Raw genomic sequence first — 21,454 nt, 5'->3', positions numbered from 1 at the left:
AGAGATGAAAATTCCGCCTTGCTAAATAAAATAAAATAAAATAAATAAAAAACAATGTTTTTGAGATGTCTACAATGCGGTATCTAGTAAAGGGTAAGATCCGTCAGCCAAAATACAAAAACACAACCATTTAGCATGGTTATGGTTAGTGTAAGAAAGTACAACAAGAAGCCATAAAACACATGAGAAGGGCAACAAATATTTTTCCGGGTCCATTTATTTTGGATCTTGAGACTTTTCAACTCCACAAACGTTGCTGAATCTTCTCCTTGACATTTCATCAGGTCTTTTTTCACCTTTTCAACTTTAGTCCCTCTTCCCCCCATGAAACAACAATGGCAATTGGAAAACCTCGTGCTAACAAGAGATCTTCCGGTATTTCATGTTCTTCTGCCGTGACAATGGCGGTGCTTGTGACGGTGTGTGTCTTAGGTGTCTGGATGCTAACCTCCAGTTCAGCTGTTTATCCATCGACCACCACTCAGATCAATAACTTGCGTGATGATACCTTGTCAGATATCAAACGTCGTTTTGTAAAGTTCCATCGAAAAATCCCCGATGACGCTAGTAAAGATAAACTTCTTGATCACACCACTAATGCTAGTGTTTCTGAAGACAATCATAGCGATTTTCTTATGGATGTTATGCAAAATGAAGATGAATCGAAATCACACAATGATCTGGAAAACATTCAAGAAAAGGGCAAAGATTACAAGCTCCAGGTGGATGAAAGCTCGGGTGAGGTTCGGTTTTCTAATATTGAAGTTGAACCTAAACAAGAAAGCATGGGCAATGATGTGGATGATGAAGCCGAGAGTCTGAATGATAGTGATGCGGGAAAACAAGAGGCTGAGCAACTCCAAGAGGAAGCTATAGAAAAACAAGAAATGGAAATATCGACTACAGTAGTCAAAGATAGCCTGAATGGAATGGAAGGAGAAGCATCGGCTGAAGAGGAACAGAAGCAAATAACTCAAAAGATTAAAGAAAATACCATGACGAGGGGTGATCAAGATACTGGAAATGAATATGATCAACAAAGTGATATGGGGAACCAAGATGATAAACAAACAGAACCTGGTGGTGAAGATGACACGCAGGAATTGGAGGACAACAAGGAACAAGAAAGTGTCAATGAAGGAAAAGAAAAAAGCATGCAGAATCAAGAAGAGAAAGAAGAACAAGAAGAAGATAAAGAAGGAGAATCTCAACAAGGGGTGACGACTGATGATCAAGTTCAAGAAGATGATGATGAACCAATAAAATCTCACTCAATTGCATCCGAGACAAGAGCCCAAGCTGAAAATCGAGAAGAATTAGATGTTAGACAGAAAATGGAACAAGCTAAGATCGAAACCAACACAACCGAATTAGCTGAAGTTAAAGAGCGTTCTTCTCAGATACCACATGAATCAGAAACTCAGGTTGATCAACAAGAAGACCAAAAGGAGAGACAAGAAGAAGATACTAATGGTACTAGTGAGACTAGTAAGGTGGCAGATAACATTGACATGTACGGATACCAATGGAAGTTATGCAACGTAAAGGCTGGGACAAACTACATACCTTGTTTGGATAACGAGATAGCAATCAGAAATTTCCATCATTGGCAACACAACGAACACCACGAGAGACATTGCCCAAAGGAGACTCCCGATTGTCTTGTCCCTCTCCCAAGGGACTATAAGACACCTATTCCATGGCCTCAAAGTCGAGATAAAGTACCGATACTCTTATTTATAAAGCGCTTCTTTCTTGGTGTTGGTGATTCTTTATAAGTTCTACTATTTGTAAAATAAATCAGATTTATTTAACGAATATTAAGATATAAATGGCAGATATGGCTCCATAATGTGCCTAGCCAGGCCTTGTCAGATCTAAAGGGGCGCCCGAACTCCGTGAAGGTAACAGGAGAAATCGTCACTTTCCCTAGTGCTGAAACTCGGTTTACACATGGTGCTTGTCGTTATATCGACTTCTTAGAAGAGGTGAGAGAACTTCGTATACAAAAGTATTCGCCAGTTTGAAGAACTATATATATTTATATATATATATATATATATATATATATATATATATAGAAGTTATAAAATATTTCTAAAATCAATATAGGCAGCGCCTGAGATTGCATGGGGGAAGCACACAAGAGTAATTCTTGATGTAGGATGTGGTATAGCGAATTTTGGAGGATACCTCTTCGATAAAGACGTTCTAGCAATGTCATTCGCCCCTAGAGATGACCATGAAGCTCAAATCCAATTCGCTTTGGAAAGAGGGATACCTGCGATTTTTGCCATCATGGGCTCTCAACGCCTTCCATTTCCTAGTAACGTTTTTGATCTGGTACATTGTGCTCATTGCAGAGTACCTTGGCACAAAGAAGGTTCTCCTCTCACCTTTCTGATTATATATTACCTTAAACACAACACAGGTGTTACAATCTTTCACACCGTTTAAAGTAGATGTTGCTTTCGTTTCTTTTAAGGTGGCATCCTTCTTTTGGAGGTTAACCGTATGCTTCGTCCGGGAGGTTACTTTGTTTGGTCAGCAACACCGGTTTACCGAACACATGAAGAGGATATTCAAATATGGAAAGGTATTATTCGAAGTTTTCATATCAATTTCATACGTAATGATTATATTGTGTTTGGGATATAAGAGCCAAACCTATAAAATGTTGGTGATTTTAGTGTCACCATGTCATTTTAAGTAACTGGAACTAACATGTGAGCTAAAGGGTTTCATGATTTGTACTCTAATACATGTACGGGTTTGTGTGGAGTGCACGCATGTATAAGATCGAGTTAGAAGCCGGTTCGACGACTAGTCCGGGGTCTGGGGCAGCGCCCCCGGGTCCGGGGTTTCCAAAGGGGCAGCGCCCCTAGCGGGGTCCAAGGGGGAGAGCCCCTGGCTGGGGTCCCGCTGTCTGTTTGAATTCAGAATGGAAAATTCAATTTCTTAAGGGTGATTATGGTAGAATAACGAAACTCGTTAGTTTTTGGTAACCCTAATCCGGATTAATATTACTTGCTTCCTAAGCAAGTAATGACGGCCCAACCCTAATGAAACCCTAATCGTGTTTAGTATATAAACAACTCTTCCTTTCCAGAAGACGGAGGTTTTTAGCTCTCGTTTTTCATCACACATTCACAGAACCTTTTAGCATAATAGCTTACGTTTTCTGTGCCTAGAAACGTAGGTGTCCGCTTGGATTATCCTAGGCTGAATTTCTTGTAACACAGACATAGGGTAGAAATATCAGTTTCGAAAGTGATATCACGATCCAAGCTGGTATCCAGATCTCCACCGCAAATCCTAATTTTCCCAACATAAAATTCCGCCTTTCTGTTCTCCTCCCATCATTGCACTTTCTACCATTAGTCGTACATCGGTCACCATTACATTCATTGGTAATTAAGAGACACTGCCACACCTTTTATCTCGAACTAGTCTAACTGGAATTGCATTTCAGTCTCATGGATCATTTGTTCTACCCACCTGTCTGTTTGAATTCAGAACCAAAAACATACAAATAAAGACAAAAAGAGAAAAATGATAGAGGGAAGAAGAATTATGTGATTCACATGATTAGGTAATAGTGCTAGGTCCACACGTGTTTAGAGAGGTTTTATTATTTTGTAATAATGTTTACAATTACAATGAGATCTATACGTATAGTGCAGGAACCGGTACTAGGTCCTAGTAGAAGCAATAAGGTCAAAAAGCAATCATATTCTACAACCCAACAATATCGCACTTGGAGACTTATCAACAACCTAAAAGTCTTCCAATGTGTGTAAGCTAGAATTAATTAATTAATATTGCTTTTGAAAACATTTAAGCATTTTAAATCTTAGTTGGGGAATTTGGGTCCCAAAAGTTCAAATTTAAACCGTTTTATTATCTAACATAAGTATAAGAGTGTGATCAATCCATATCAAAACAAAAAGTTAAGTTCTAACCATTACATTGGGCTTGGCGTTCTAAATTAGCATGTTCACTATTCGGATAAAACCGAATTATCCAATTGGACAATTTGGATTGGACTATTTGGTTAAGATATTTTGATTTTTGGATTGGTTTTCAACAAAACCGAATTATTATTTTGGATTTCGGATTGGTTTTGGTTTATAAAATAGGAACCGAATAGTCCAAAAAAAAATGAATAAACATTTATTATTTATATATTTATAATTATATATCTTTAATTATTTATTAATTTTATAATTTATTTTTTCAAATAGGAACGTTTCATCTGATTAAAAAACATTAATATGCATTTTCACTCAAAAGTTTTCTATCTATAAAATATTTAACTATAATATATCTTCTTATTAGTTGTTTATAAATTTCAAATCGCCACTAAGTAATTTGTTTTTGCTTCTTATGTAAAGTTTAGTAATATTATAATTATTTGTCGTTTTAAAATGTTATGGTTTTTTAAAACCGAATTATAAAAACCGATCCAACCGATTTGTAACCGGATCGGATCGGATTGGATTTAAATTTAGTTTGGACTATTTGGATCCATGTTTTGAAAATCAAAATCAATTTGGATTCACTTGATTGGATCGGATCAAATCGATTCATCCAATCGAACACCCCTAGTTCTAAATAGCCAAGCAATCTTCAAATAATCATCTACTTTATCTTCAATTTTGAGTATATGTAAAAGGTATAACATTATGGTTGGGGTCTAGTGAATAAATCTTGACATAAACTCTTGAAGGGAATTGGATAATAGAAACACTCGACTCCCAAAATATTTCAAAAAAACATGAAAAGTGTTTATTATAATGGGACAAAAGTATTTAGAGTTAAGCATGTCAAACAATAATAAAACTTTATCACAACATAAATGCTATGCATAAGCTTCCAGATTTCCTAACCCAAGTTTCCTCTCTCAACAAAGCCCTTTCATACTAAGGGTCAACATTGTAGGAATGTCATAAATAAGATAGCGACATCACACCTAAAACATGTTTAAATGCTCAAAAATAAATCCTAATATTTTGTAAGCATATAATCATCCCACATGAAACATTGAATAGGCTTGTAACGCATATCCCATAAGTTATTATCTTATGTGGTAACTCATACAAAAAATCCCGTAACTAATAGCAAGATGTGGCAAATAGTATCGCATATGGGATTATCCCAAAAATGGCATGGAAAGACTAAGTCAACGCATGCTAGGTGATATGACCATATATTATGCTCAAATATGTTCATTCTAAATCATACATTTTCCCCATAAAAATACCGTTTTGAGAATAGTTTTCATGAATGCACCAAGTATATATAATATCCACATAGCATTCAAGAGTTGTACTATATAGAGAAAGTAATTTCAAAACAATCTATAACTGTTTTGTTCTTCTGGTATTTATTTACATTAGTCCTTAATATCACATCACTTCTAACTTTTAAGCACAAACTAAACCTTAATGGTTAACTATTATTTACAATGACTAATTGCATAAATCTAGTCTAAACCTTACTTCCAACCTATCTTAATTTAACCAATGTATAACCTATAAGAAAATGTAATCATTTTAAAATGAATTTGCTAAAGTTGAGATATCCATATTACAAACATCCATATTATTGACATAGATATACATATTGCACATATAAATATCCATATTGTAGACATGGCCATATATCAGACATTTATATCCATACTGCATACATTTATACCCTGAACAATTACATTATAGTTTTGTCTAGATTTTATTTAAAGTTGTTCAAACCTCTTCCAACACCTCCTAAACTACATCTAATGATCCTAAATGTATACTAACATCTTAAAAGTTTTTTAATACATTTATAATACATTATTTACACAAGGGTTAAGGATTCAATGACGTCTTAGAACTCCTAAAAACTTCATTATGATCAATAATTGTCACATGAACATCAAAATGGTATATAATCTCAAAATCATCAAAACACGGGAATACAATGGACTTTGCATGTTTAGATTTATGACATGAAGTTCTAACAAAGAGTTTGCTAGTTTATGTCATGATAAAACAAAAACTTTGTTGAAGTTATCAAGAAAATTTAAAAACTCAAACTAACTCCATTAATGATCATGTCTCCTGATGATAGTTTTATTAGATCACTTATACTTGAATTTATCATTGGTTGGGTTTGGAACTTCCAAATGGCATTCTAGCTCCAAATTAAAAAAATGTAAGGGTGATTTGAGTGTAGATTCATGAACACGTGATTAAAACAAAGTTATCAACTAATTTTGATGCTCTTAATCAACATAAATTTTAAATTGTGGTAAATCCCCAAACCCTAGATTGATTTAAGAGGAAGAACAAGAAGGAGTTATACATTTAAGGCTTTCGAAGTAGGATTTTAACTCTAATCCTTTATAGGCACTTCTAAATGGATTTGAATATATGGTCCATCTAGAAGAAATTGATATTCCTCATCCTTCCTAAATCTAGATTTTATTATAATCTTTGACAACTTACACTTATGGTCGTTTACTTTCAAGTTTTACACTAATAATACCACCTAACCTTAACAAGTCTTAGCAAGTTATATATTTTTCCTGTAAGAAAATGGAAAATCAACATCTTGACATTTTCAACTTATGTTTGGTCAAATCTAAGTTTCATAGAATTGATAGTTTTAGTCCCCGTTATCTTAATTCTATATTTGCACCCAATTTAACTTCATGATACTCTTTAAACTTTTAATTCAATTAAGATGAATTTATTTCGATTATTTTTTTAATTAATAAATAGTTAATTTAACTATTTAAATTTTATTTTATTCTTTAACAAGTAAGTTGTACTAAAAAGGACTAAAATTCTAGGCCCATTATGCGGATGTTATATGTGTAACTTTCACTCTCTAGTTTTTCGCCTTGTCACCAATATTTAGGAAGACCATTTTGAATTTCAGTATAGCTTTAACTTCTCCGTTCTCACCATCTTGTAGACATATATGTTGGATTCTTATTACAAAGGATTTTCCTCAAAAACTCAATGTGTTTATTCTTATAAATATCATAAATACATCGAACTACCCATTATTGATACATAGGAACTATATTCATCTATTCCTTTGCTTCATTTTTTGTTGTGAATGTCTCTTTGAGAGCTTCAGTTGAATCCCCAAAGGTGTTTTTACGGATTTAGTATCATATATGATAAACTTCTTCAAAACTCGATGATCCACATCAGTCAAATTCTTATTATTGGGACAAGGAAACTATATATATTAGGATGCTTCCAAATCACCTCTTTGGTACATCAATAGAACTGATGTTTATTTTATATGAATTATCTCATTTGGATGTGATATTGTGAAAATGTCATTACACTTTTTCTCCAAATGTTTTCAAAAGTGCAATTATATTTAGTGATTAAAGCAACTCTTTATAAAATATTCAACAACACCTTTGCAAGGTCTTCTCCCTCCCATAGCATACCATAGTCACCATAGTCGGATCTATATCATCTTTGCTTCATTATTTTTCTTTCCTCTCATTTTCATTTTAAAATTTGGTTCCTCTTCAAAACATTTTCGTTATTTAAGTTTCTCATTATGGCATAAGTCTTCCCCTTCCACATAAACATTATTTCTACAAATTATCTAAGAGGTTGCATTATCTTATGCGAACCCATTGTCATATCTTTTCTCTCCATCTACACCATAATCTCATATAATTCCATTGAGCCACTTATTGATGATACTTATATCATCATATTGTTTGGGGATTCAATATGCAAAACTAACTCTAACGTATATTTCCTTTTTTCATAGAAAAAAAAACTTGAGGAACTAATTGTTAAAAGCTCTTTATGTGTCTTGACTCTCTTCTTTCTTTAAACGCCCTCACAGATTCTTCTTGTCATGCAGACTGATCTATCTAACTCTTCTTGAGTTATAAATATGTCACAACTAGAAATTTTGTGCCTTGTAACTACAACAATTGAGTAAAATTATGAATCAAAGACATAAGAGCATGTATGAAGCTTACTTTATGACAACAAAAATTCAATCAAATACACCATGCAAGCATTTCAAGTAGTCAATAGGCAATTGGAAACCCTAGAAGTTCTTGTTTAAGTCCACTTTTGGACTAGGACTTCCTTATTGGGCCTAATGGACCAATAAGCTTCCAATTTGACCATCTTGGGTTAGGAACTCTTAAATGGGCTCTAATTGGACCCATTTCCATTTAATTCAATATTTTGGGCCATATTGGGCCTAGAATGAAATAGATTAATTATATGAACCATTTTGGACCATAATTAACCTAATCTAGCCTAATAAAGCATAAAAATCACAATTATATTTTATAGGGCCAACAATCACTCAACCTAACTCTAATATGGGCTTAGGGGCAATAAAGCCCAAAAATCTTTTTTTTTCCTCTCCAAATCTCGGCCCAAGCCCAAACTCAAGGGATGAAGAGTTGACTTGTGAGATTGCCACCTCATTAATTCATCCCATACCTCCATGCATGGACCAACATGAATCTAGGTTAGTCATCTCAACTCTCTTTCTCTTCTTCTTCTTGATTCTCGGCCGAGAGCTCCCAAACACACACACTTCATCCACTTTTTGTGTAGCAAACTCTCTCAAGGAACACCCTCACCTTTCTTCATCCAAAATTTCGAGATCTAAGGAGCTTTCAAGGAGATATCATCACAAATTCTTCACCTAAGGTAAGATCAAGTTAGGATCTATGATTTTGGTACTTTGTTTTATCAAAATCTTCTTCTAATCCATGTAAAAACCTTGATCACTCTCCTAGAAACTCTCTAAGTTCGAGATCTTCCAAGGAGAGGTACTAAGGCCAAACTTTCTCTCACTTCTTCTAAAGGCCGAAACCACACCTAAAGGTGAGCTTCATACCCCCGATTTTTCGGTTTTTATGAGTTTTGTGCGGGGAATACAAGCAAATGTGTAGATCTATGAGTATATGTATGCCTTGTGTGATTTCTATGTTTATATATATGTTCTTATGTGATTGTGGTGTTGGATCTAGTCAAAAAGTCCTTAAAATCGAGATTTACATTAGGTTGTATGAAACAAGTATAAATCATATTATTACACACAAATCATTTCTAGAAAAATAACCAAGTTGGTTAATATGAACATTTTTGGGCTAAAAACCTATTTTTGGGCTCAAAATGTTGAAAATATAAATTCAAAAGGCCCAAAATGACAAAATGCAAATTCTAATGGTTGAGATGAGTCAAAACAGTTTCAAGAATGTATTTTCTGGAAATTTACTCTTTTGAAGGATTAAAATGTGAATTTTTAAGCATAATGGGCCAAAAATGAACTTTTCGGCCCAATAAAGCCCAAATTGCGAGATTTTCAAATTAGAGGGGCTGAAACTGTACTTTTCTGTAAAACAGGGGACTACTAGTGCTCCAAGTCCATTTCAAGGGTTAAAAATACTTTTCATATTTAAAAGGGACCAAAGATGCAAAAAAAATTCTATTTTGGGCCAAAAGTGTAAAAATTGCGAAAAAAGAGGTTTCAGCCGAGAAAACTTCATTCTGAGGGACTAAAACTGTTTTTCAAATAAATTTGAGCTGAAAAATACCTTTTCAACAAGTTTTGATACAAAAGTGTCAAGAAAAATGGTTTAAGGACTAAAATAGAAATTATTTTATACAAAGGGTCAAAAGTGTAAATTTATCCAAAAGAAAGGGGCTGCAAAAAGTAAAAACTCTAATGTTTTAAACAACAAATCCGTTATGATGAAATACTAGTACCACGACTACCGATGAAACATAATACACCTTCAATACCAAAAATCGTTACCAAACGAATTGATTCGGTCTCGAATCAATAATGAATCAAAAATCTATACACGACGATACTACAATACACACGCTGAAATTACGGGAAGTCAATACACACGTGGGAATTCACTAGACGTCGATACACCATCTTTGGGCCCGAAAGTTTCAAATCGTGCTTGTCGGGCCTAGCTAGCCCAATGACATGATCTTTAGGCCCGAAGGAAACTCGCTTACATGTTGTTGGGTCTTACATGACCTAATTCCATGTAAAAGGACTTTCAATGGCTTTTGTGCTGTTGGGCCCCAAGGGTCTTTTGGTACTGCTAGCAAAGTCGAGAATTCACCAATGCGAGCCGGGCCAAGGGCCTTTCGCATTCACGATAGCCTTGAATGACTTATGGAAATAGCGGGGGCTTCGCACCCTCTTTTCTCCTCGGTTGTGGGGCTATGAGAAGTTAGGGTGGTTGGATTAAGTCAATAGTACGGACGACGCCTAAGGGATCGTTTGTATAGTTGTAAACTGGTCGTTTTCATTAATGCGTGTTTATAACAATTCACAATCCATAATTAATCCAATGTCACCTGGAATTATCGAATACACATGTCACAACGGTATAACAAAATGTAAAACGCGTATTTCAAAGTATTAGGAAAACATCGGGTTTTCCTAGGGTTTTCAATTCATACACCTACAAGATGCATACCAAGTCTAGCAATTTTTTTTTACATTTATAGAAACAAACAAGCATACTTACGGATCTTCACACTTTTTACACGATACTCTTTTCAGAAAATATCGGATTTTCTGGTGGTTTTCAAAACAATACAAAACATTATATTTCAAACATTACTTATGAACTCACCAACATTTCATATGTTGACGTTTTTCAAAATACTTGTATTCTCAGGTAACAGGTAAATTGAAGGGAAAAACGTACTCAGTGATGTCTTGTTGTTTGTTTATCTAGTGTCGAACCATCTACTTTTTGGGAATGTAATGTTATGAAACAATGTACTAAATGTAAACACTACCAATTGTACTATTTCAATGCATGGTGATGAATGATGTTATGATTCATGTATATTCACTGTGATGGTATTCAATTGAGTCACAACAGCCCTCGGACGTTTCCGCCGTCTGGTTCGGGGGTGTGACAAAATAGATATATACTAACATATTCCACAAATAAACAATATCATAGTTGATGTTTTGCAATATTCCTTGACGAAAATTTGTTGCATGTTCTTATCTGAAGCATAAGAAATTTTCTCACTTTTATACAAAATATCAGTGCCTTTTTGAAACAATGGATTAGATTTGGTATAAATATCTTCAAACATAGTTATTTTTCCCCCTTTATCTTTCTACCATCCTAGTGTTTCATGCTTTCATGCAACATACATAAGACGACTTCCATTGTGAGGAAGAGAAGTTGCTTACAAATATTTATAAGTTCTATTTACCTTTAAAGAAGCACGAATTGTTTACATATTCACCAAAAAAAATGCCCATTTCATGAGATTTATTTCTGTATTCGAACATTTAGGTTCATGCCTATCCTTTGCTGCCTGAGGCATATCAAATTGGATATGTTTCGGTTGATCATATTGTGTATTCAAGCCTTTAGGTTAGAGTTTATGTGTAGGTCACCTTTTTTGAAATCAAGAAAACAAAACCAAGGAAATGGAATAGAGAATTAACGTTTTTAGGCGATATAAGCGACGTCCACGAGAAGTAATTGTATATCTCTTCTATTATTCACTTATTTCAAATTAGATACAGTAGGAACCCTAGATACAAATATTTGTAATCGTAAAACCCATAACAACAATATAGCGTAGATCTTAAACAACTAAATTCAACAAAAGAAAATGGGTCCATACCATAGGTGATGTACCCCTAGCACCCGTTTTGGGTCATAAGAAAATAGGTCCACAAACAACCCTCCGCCTACTCCAAACACTTATCCCTTAGATCTCTCATTTCAAGTCTTTTCACTTTCATCCGGTCGACTCATAAATTCATTGGGATCACAAAAATTCGAAGTTACGTTCTAACAATTCTCCACCCTGACTTGAGTTGTCTTCAAGCATCAAGGATTCCCAAGAATCGTCTCCTTCCAGCTAGTTTTCCACATAGGGACTTACCTTTTAGGAACATTAACCAAGTCCAAGTAATTTTGTATGTTCTCTGCTGGTAGCGTATTTGTTAACATATTTGTCAAGTTCTCTTTGGTATCTATCTTCTAAATAGAGACATTGTCTTCTTTAAGAACATCATGACCAAGTTTAGTTTGATAGCACTAGCCTTCACCTTCTCCTAATAGATTGGATTCTTTTCTAGTCTTAACTCACTCTGACTCTTACAATACAAAGTAGGCTTTCCTACCTTCTATAGAAGACTTTGAACAAAACCATATAGCCATACACACTCATTTATCCCTTCATTCATTGATATGTGTTTTGATTCAATTATTCATAAGGAAATTGCATGTTGTAATATTGCCTTCCAACAAATAACACATCTAAATAAAGTAAAAATATAGTATGCCAATGATCTTCCTTTCACTAATTCAACACCATGATTCGAGTCTGCATAGCCAAACATACCATTGAAAAATTTATAATATCATAAACTAGAAGAATATTAAACTTTCCTTTCAAGTATTGCATATACTTGGTTGCTTCCTATTAATCATTCCCCATATTACTTATAAACTTGCTTACCAAACTAACTACATTAGCCAAATAAAGTCTAGAATATGCCGTAGTAATTTTTTATGTTCTCTGCTGGTAGCGTATTTGTTAACATAGTGTTTTTTTATACTTCATCAGCCAAACATAATAGAATTATGTTATGCCATTTCTCCATAATATCCCTCTTCGTATTTATAGACATCCTGTTCGGATGTTTTGCCTCTCCTTCTAATGTTTCCTCACAACCAAATTGAACCATAAGACCCTTCATCTTCACCTTCCACAATGTGAAGTCATTCGATTCGTTGAACTTATCCAAATTAAACTTGTAAAACAACATCCCTTCAATCATCAGATCGGACTGCTCGAATAATCATGTCTCTAATACAGCTTGTTATATAAGAAAGTAAATAAAATAATAGGGATAAATTAACGTGATTTGGTCGATGTAACTATTCAACATATGCGTTAACAATTTATATTACTTTCATTTATTGTGAAAATCATATATTTGGTTAGGGTTATTTGTATTTCCATGTATCCCTTATATTTTGTATTATTTAATAGGAATCAGTTCAAGATGATAATTATATTAAAATTTTGATTCTTATATGATATCAACCAAGTTTGGATTTCTTTCCCTCCTCAACCCTAAAATCATTATTGACTCCCTCCTTTTTCCTATCGGGTTGTACCCATCCATGGTGCCTTCATCTTCCTCTAATGAGATCCCAAGGAATACTCATATTCACAATAGGACAATTAAATTGTCCTCTTCCAAATACCTACTTTGATGCAATCAAATCACTCCACTTCTCTCCTAGCAAAAGTGGCTCAGGTTTGTTCATGGTTCCAACCCTAGCTCAATTGCAAACCATTATCAATGAGGCCAAAGAATTTCCCAATCCAGCCTATACATCTTGGCTGGAAACTGATCAATGAATGCTTCTTCTTCTTCAGTACTCTCTTAGATAATAAGTTATGGTTGAAGCACTTGGTCATTCTACTGTTTCATATGTTTTGAATGCTCTCGAGACTGCATATAGTTGAACGTGCTCAAAATCAATAGGCCTTTCTCCATAATCTCAAGAAAGGTAATCTCTTTTTTTCAACTTTGGTAAATAATTTAAATCGTATTGTGATTCGTTGGCTATTATTGAGCAACCAGTGTCAAATTTTGAACAAGTCTCATTGGTTTCTTTATGGTCTCGGACCAACTTTCCATGCCTTCTATAATTCCCACCATGCATCGTAGCTAAAACCATTTTTTGTGATTTACTTTCTTTAGAAGAAAGTCACAAATTATTCATGGCATCACTACATGACCCTTATCGTAAAATAATTACCTTTAACACCACCAATAAATCATCTTTTTTGTTGTGTTCTTCTTGTGGTCGTGGTCATGGATGTTCCAACCGTGGATGAGCCTCATCTTGTGTGGGTGGTGGTCGGGGACATCCTCCTCCATATCTTCAGTTATGTATAAATAATGGCCATTATGAAAATCAATTCCTCGAATTAGCCACTTATAATTGATCATTTTCTAACTCGATAGCTAATCTAGTTCATTCGTTACATAGTTCCTACATGTAATATTCATCTATAGATTCATATGTTGGTTCTGGCACCATCACATATATGGACCCTTCCCCGTCTCATCTTGATTCTTCCGCTTTGTATTATGGCAAAGAAAACGTTACTTTTGGCAAAGGTAATATTGTACCTATTTCCTACATTGGTAGGACCTCTATTTGACCTAAATTGACATTAAGTGATGTTCTTATTGAGCCTAATCTAAGGAAGAATTTACTATTGGTCAATAATCTTACTAGTGATAAACTGGTTGATGTTTTATTTTCCCAGACTTATTTTGGTATTTAGGATCCATTTACCAAGTAAAATCTAGCAAAAGGGAAACATGAAGATGAGCTTTACATTCTGGGTTTTTTAAGCATATATTTCATCTTTAATTTCGCTTTCTAAGGCTTCACTGGAATTATGGCATAAACGTTTAGGTCATGTTGGTTTTGATGTTATTACTAGTTTGAATAAATTTGGTTATTTAAAACTTACATCTATTTTTCCTAAACCTAGTTTGTGTTAACCTTTTCGTCTTTCAAAAGTAGATCAATTACCTTTTACTTTAAATGAAAAACGATCTAAACATGTTCTTCATGTAGTACATTGTGACCTATGGGGACTGACTCCTATTACTTCAACAAAAGTTTATCATTTTTATTTCATGTTCACTAACGACTTCTCACTGTTTACATGGTTCTATCCATTACGGTCCAAATTTGATTTCTTTTCAGTGCTTCAATCCTTTCTTGGTCTTGTTCATACCCAATTTTCAAAAAAGTTAAGGTATTGCAAAGTGATGGAAGTACGGAGTTCATGAATCATCAATTCAAGCAATTCTTCACATCCAAAACACTCATCATCAAATGTCATGTCCATATATTCCTAAAAAAAATAGATGTGTTGAACATAAACTCTTTCATTTAACCGAGACTGGTTTAGCCATGCTCTTTGGTACCAATCATCTTGCAACTCTTTGGGTCGATGCATTCTCTTCGACTACTATTAGCAAACGACTTCTTATAAAAATATTAGATGGAAAGACCCCTTTTGAACTCATGTTTCACTCTACTCTCACCTACAACGATTTCAAATAGATTGGTTGTAGAGTGTTTCCTCACTTACAAGCCTACTCACCTCACAAGATTTCCCCTAGGAGTATCTTGTGTATTTTCAGTGGTTAGAGCACCAAGCATAAAGGCTACAAATGTTTAAATCCGGTCACCCCTCACATCAACATCACCAAGCACGTACAGTTTGATGAAATGTCATTTCCCTTTTCATGTGACACTTCATCTCCTAACATGGATGATATTCTTCTAAGAATCTATGATGATGGTCCCACTCTAATGCCTACTCTACCAACTATGACTTCTCCTCCGGTTCTCGTTAAAAGTTCCCATTGTGTGGTCGTATATGGCATACGACGATTAGCCCTTATCGCCCTCTGATGATATTGTCACCAAAACTGACTAGGATGGGTCCTCTATCTAAAATAAGTTAATCATTTCAAACTCACCTGGATCAGTAGCTGTTTTACTAACAGCACCTTCGGTCACTCCTGACACTTCGTCTCTTATCATGGTTACTCGTTTTCGTGCAGGTATCATCAAGCCTAAACATGTAATGAATCTTTTAGCAATTGATCCTAATAATCTTCTCCATGCTATACTTTCATTCCTTAATCCTAAAGGTTTTAAATATGCCTATAGGAATCAACATTGGTGCGATGCACTACATGAGGAATTAAAGGTGATATATTAAAACAAAACATGTGCTATAGTTCCATGTCCAAAGCCCTCTAATGTTGTTGGCTCCAAATGACTTTTTAGAACCAAATAAAAGTCAGATGGCTCAGTTGATCGATATAAAGCACGTCTTGTTGCATACGGATTTTCTCATATTCCAGATTTTGATTTTCTCACACACCTTTAGTCCAGTTGTCAAAGACACAACTATTCGAATGGTACTCTATTTTTGTTAAAATTGATGGATTATTCATTAGTTTGACGTAAAAAATATGCTTTTTAAAATGGGCATCTGAGGGATATTTTTTTCTAGAGCAACCACCAGGTTTCAAGGATTCTTCACATCCTGATTATGTTTTTCGTTTGAATAAGGCATTGTATGGCCTCAAAAAAGCCCCAGATGCATGGCTTCAACGTCTTAGTATTTTTTGGTGCAATAAGGTTTTGTTTGTACTCGATACCTCCTTGGTCATCTTCAACGTGGATGTTGTAAACTTTACTTATTAGTATATGTCAATGATATCATACTTACCTATAATAATGAGTCCTCTATACATCACTTCATTGATCGTCTACATCAAAGAATTCACTATTAGAGATTTAGGAAAATTAACATATCTACTGAGACTTGAAGTTACTTATACGGATGATTGTGTGTTATTGAGCCAAACCATATATGGTCATGATATATTAATCCTGGTTGGTCTTCTTGATACTAAGGTTTTGTTTGTTATTTCGAAACGAAAACGACTGAAGTCTGCGGACCATATTTTGCAACCCTCTGCAGTAGAAAAGGTGAACCAAATGGTTGCGACCTGTAAGAAAGAAGTTTGTTTGTTTTTTAACCTCTACAAACTACTGCAATAAACTGAAATTAACTATATAATAGTTAAAAATAAATCTAAAGAAAATATTTATTTAGTTTAATCATATGCAAATCAAATATAAAGATCATTGTGATGATATGATTTTTAAAGAGGTTTATATAAAAGAATTAAACATAATATTTGCTAAATAACAATAAATAAAATTGTTAATTTAGTCAAAAAAACATGTTCATTTTTGTTAAAATTTGGAAGACGATGGTTATTTGGAAGACGATGGTTATTATCCTTATTATCCTTATACTAATAAAAGAGTAGTTTTAATCTCTTTTTGTCATGTGTCACTATAATATTATGTCATGTGTCAAAGAGATATATTAGGCAATCATTATCACAATTAATGAGGTTAAAGGTTTTTAAATAATAGATTGTAAAATTTTTATAGAAACATTTACTTTTTTAATTATATGTTAAATTTGAGGTTATAACTAACTTTAAAATTTGGTATATCTCTTAATTAATAATTTATTTAAAATAATTGATTAATAATTATGAATTTTTTTGTTATAAAAACTGAATCAATTTTATAATCGTGGTTTCTACGGGTTATAAACTAGTTAAAATATAAACATGTTGTTGAAAAAAAATTAAAATAAATCTAAGTTGAATAATATAACTTAAAGTAAGTGAGAATTGGTTTCAACAGGATGGTCCAGTGCTCCGTTACGCAACATATACGCAACAATTTTTAAGTTAAAGTCTTTCAAAAAAACAAATAAATATGTCTTATGTTGTCAAATAAGCCAATCAATTCCTTCATTTCCAACGGTTGATCGTTGTAAGTTGGTTAAACGACTTTTAAGTTGTGTTAAGGGCAATGTCAGTCACGACTTACACTTCACTTATCCAACAAAGTCATTGTTGGTCGTCTACTCTAATGTCGATTGGGCGGTTGCATCGAGACTCGTCGCTTTACTTACGGTTATTCTATCAACCTACATTATCACACTCTAGCTGTGAATTTGAATACCGTGCAATGGCAAACGAGGTTGTACAAATTATCTGGCTAACCCATCTACTTTGTGACCTCAATGTATTATTGCCTGCGGATTGTCCCATTTTATTATGTGAAAATCAAAGTGCCATTTTTCTTTGTCAAAATCTGATTAATTACACGCAGAAGCAAAGACATTCATATAGATTATCACTTTGTATGTGAGTCGGTATCTTCTGAAAAACTTGCACAAAGTTTGTGCCTACACTTTGAGATACGAGTTAACATTTTATGTTATTCTAATTTATTGTAAAAATCGTATATTTACATAGGGTTATGTTTATTTCATATATTCCCTTTGTTTTGTATTATCTAAGAGTTATCAATTAATACGATAATTACACTTAAAACCTTGATTCCTATAGTAACATATGTCCACACGGGAAGAACAAAATTTTTTCTTTGATCGGTCGGATTGTAAACTCATTCAGATCGTCAATTCCAAATAACACTCTAACACTGACATATAATTATATGATGTTGTAATATCTATATATAATGTTTGTAATTTCTATTTATTTATCCAATATGCAATAAAGAGAAAAGTTCCAATCCTAAAATAACTTTAATAAATATCCAACACTTAGAGATGTCTGCTTTAACGGTCGCAATGTGCTGGAAGCTTGTCATCATCAAGAAGGACAAACTGAATGCAATTAGTGTCGCAGTCTACCACAAACCTGACTCAAATGAATGCTATCATGTAAGAAAGAAGCAGCAACCTCCCATGTGTGAACTCAATGATGATCCCGATGCTACCTGGTATGACTTCACTTTTGAAGTTAATGCATCTTATTTTGGATAATCAGACGGAGTAATGTCAAACTTAAACTTACATGATCTGGAATTATGTTATGTTTCTTAGGTACGAACCTCTACATGCATGCATCCACGAGGTGCCGATGGGGGAGACATACAGAGGTTCACATTGGCCTGATGAATGGCCAGACCGAGTTCAAAAGCCTCCGTACTGGTTAAATAAATCCCAGATCGCAGTTTATGGAAAACCAACAGCAAACGACTTTATAGCTGATTTTGAGCATTGGAAACAGGTGATTAGCAAATCATATATGAGTAAGCTTGGGATTAATAACTGGTCCAGTTTACGAAATGTTATGGACATGAGAGCTACGTATGGTGGGTAAGTGTTAAGACCAATCACTCGTCTTTGAAACTTGCCTATTCCTGTGATCGATGATCAATCCCTAAGTATTTAACCAATGTTTACAGGTTCGCTGCAGCACTTAAAGACCTAAATTTATGGGTACTAAATGTGGTGAACGTAGATTCTCTTGATACACTCCCACTAATATTTGAGAGGGGTCTCTTTGGCATTTATCATGATTGGTGTGAGTCTTTTAGCACATATCCTCGGACTTATGATCTTCTCCATGCAGACTATCTGTTTTCCAACCTGAAAAACAGGTGATTTCAGTTGATAAATTTTGCATAGGTAAGTTAACCGATTATTACATGAACTATGATATGTTTATGTAGGTGCAAGATTAAATCTGTAATGGCAGAAGTTGATAGAATTTTAAGACCAGGAGGAAATTTGATCGCTCGGGATGAGTCCAGCATGATAATGGAAATCGAGAAATTACTGAAATCACTACATTGGGAAGTTAATTCAACGTTTACAAATAAGCAAGAGGGAATAATCAGTGGTCGAAAGTCGATCTGGAGGCCAAGCATATACACAGCTCCTTTTTTATTCGAATGAGCTTCCACAATCTTAGATTAATGCTCCTATCTGGTGAAGACATGAAGAAGTATACATAGAGGCTAATGTATTGAAATACTTGTTTTCTTCTAATAGATTGTAGATGGTAGTGTGAGTGAATAGGTACTAGGTGATCTTTGGTTTAACAAGTATATATATTATAATTTGCTAAAATGAAAATACGGAATTAAACTTGACTAGATAATAGTTTTCACAAGTTAAGTGGGTGTTCATGAGAATAATCAACTAGCTACAGATTTTCTCAAACAGAAATTGACTAATAAAAAACCAGTTAAATTTATATATTTTTTGGATATGTTAATACACTTGAAAGTATGTAAAATTAGCTAGCAACTTGAATGAAAATTTTTCAGCCGACTGCTTAATTCCAAGGGATAATGACTTGAGCCGGTGACGTACTTTAGCTTTTGGTCACATTTGGTCATTAAATTATTTTTCGTGTTTTATCAACCATTGAACTTTTTGAAATGTGTATATTATACCAATAAGACTGGTAATAGTGGGTATCATCGGTCTGGTGTTGTTTCCGGCCAAAAATGAATCTTCTGGTCATCTTCTCCGGTCAAACTCGATTTTCCGGCGTTATTTCCTCTGGATACGGTTTTGTTCCAGATTCGTGGTGTTTTTGCTCATCAATCTCTTGAACTCAGAAATCATGTTCATCCTTTCGACCCAAAAATTCTTCAACCCAGAAATCATTCAACCACTTCAATCCAGAAAATGAGTTTTAGAGTCAAGCTAGATAAAATCGTAAATCAAGTTTTGAAGAACACATCTATAGTAGATATGAAATCCATTTTCCAGAAGGAAACTCATTGTTTTTTGAAGAAACCCATATCTAAAAATTCATTTTCGAGAAGGAACACACTTCGATTTCAAAATGAGTTTTAGTTTGTGTTATTAATCTGAAATAGGAAAACCAGATCAAGTTCATTCATCAAAAACCCAAAAATCCCAAAGTTCAGTTTCTTGTATGAACTCCATTTCAGATTCATCATCAGAAACCCAGAAATCCCATATTTCTTGTATGAACTCCATCTCAGATTCGAGTTTATGTGTATGTGTGTGTGTGCTTTCAGATTTCAGTTATGGGTTCATAATGTAACGTCCCAAAAATAAAACCATATCTTTTTTGTATTTAGTTTAATAAACATCAAACCGTATCATTATCATAAAACCAATGTTATCAAATGTATCGATACATCATCAATATCTAAGTAAAACACAAAATACATAATCGAGTGGTGTGTGTTCTGCAATCATCATGAGCTCTTCCTTTTACAACCAAAAGTAACTAAAATATAAACTAGAAACTGTAAGCACAAAGATTAGAGAGTTCCCCAAGATAACACATACCATACATAATAAACACATAGTGAGCCTCGCCTGTCATTGGGCCTCGCTCGGCATCGGGCTCCGCCCGACATTGAGCCCCACTCGATATACATATCAGGCCCCACCCGACATACATATAAACATATAACATATAAACACATACACATGCAATGATCACAAATATACATAGCATACAAAATGGTCATCGGGCCCCGCCCGGTAAGCATAAGAGTACATAACACATGCAAGAGTCATGCAAACATCTAGCATCCTAACATAACAAAATCATCGGCCAGCATTGGTGCCTTCGACCCCCTAAACACAGTCTCACCTTGCACTATCGAATCTCACAGAAAGGATCTCTGCCTTCTAGCCCACTAAAATCCTAGCGCTATCAATACCAAAGACATCCAAGTAATAACTGGATTCCAATCCATAACTAGCAATCAAAAATTAGGTTAAAAAGACTATTTTACCCCTTACCTAGCTTGACCAAGACTAAGGCCAAAACCTACAACCTAATTCCACATTAATCATCCATGGCCCAATCATCTCACCATTTTCCAAATTGGGCCCAATCCCTTTCATGGGCCTTTTCCAAGAGAACCGAAACAGGCATCGCCCAAAAACGTGATGACCCAACAAGGCCCTAAGCATCTAAGTCTAGGTATGGCCCAAACGTT

The 21,454-nt window shown here is 34.4% G+C and overlaps 1 protein-coding gene across 1 annotated transcript; it reads left to right on the top strand.

Annotated features, from left to right (window-relative positions):
* Nucleotides 1-321: 321 nt before the first annotated feature.
* LOC145100684 (putative methyltransferase PMT24) lies at nt 322-19,472 on the top strand. The gene is made up of 8 exons (XM_079037863.1): nt 322-1,721; nt 1,839-1,988; nt 2,113-2,383; nt 2,486-2,596; nt 18,280-18,454; nt 18,558-18,833; nt 18,923-19,117; nt 19,190-19,472. Exons 1-8 carry the CDS (start codon nt 336-338, stop codon nt 19,413-19,415), a joined length of 2,790 nt encoding a protein of 929 aa, XP_078893989.1. The 5' UTR covers nt 322-335; the 3' UTR covers nt 19,416-19,472.
* Nucleotides 19,473-21,454: the final 1,982 nt, after the last annotated feature.

Source organism: Lactuca serriola, chromosome 4 (genome assembly GCF_051521515.1).
Source record: "Lactuca serriola cultivar US96UC23 chromosome 4, Lser_US96UC23_V15, whole genome shotgun sequence".
Classification (NCBI taxonomy): domain Eukaryota; kingdom Viridiplantae; phylum Streptophyta; class Magnoliopsida; order Asterales; family Asteraceae; genus Lactuca; species Lactuca serriola.
Note: the sequence above shows the minus strand (reverse complement) of the source record. Positions and strands in the feature narration are given on the sequence as shown.

Bases quoted from the DNA above. Each gene is read 5' to 3' on its own strand.
- LOC145100684 (XM_079037863.1), top strand. From the start codon at position 336: ATGGCAATTGGAAAACCTCGTGCTAACAAGAGATCTTCCGGTATTTCA. The intron at 1,989-2,112 runs GTGAGAGAACTT...AAATCAATATAG, and splicing joins ATATCGACTTCTTAGAAGAG to GCAGCGCCTGAGATTGCATG. The intron at 18,834-18,922 runs GTAAGTGTTAAG...CAATGTTTACAG, and splicing joins ATGAGAGCTACGTATGGTGG to GTTCGCTGCAGCACTTAAAG.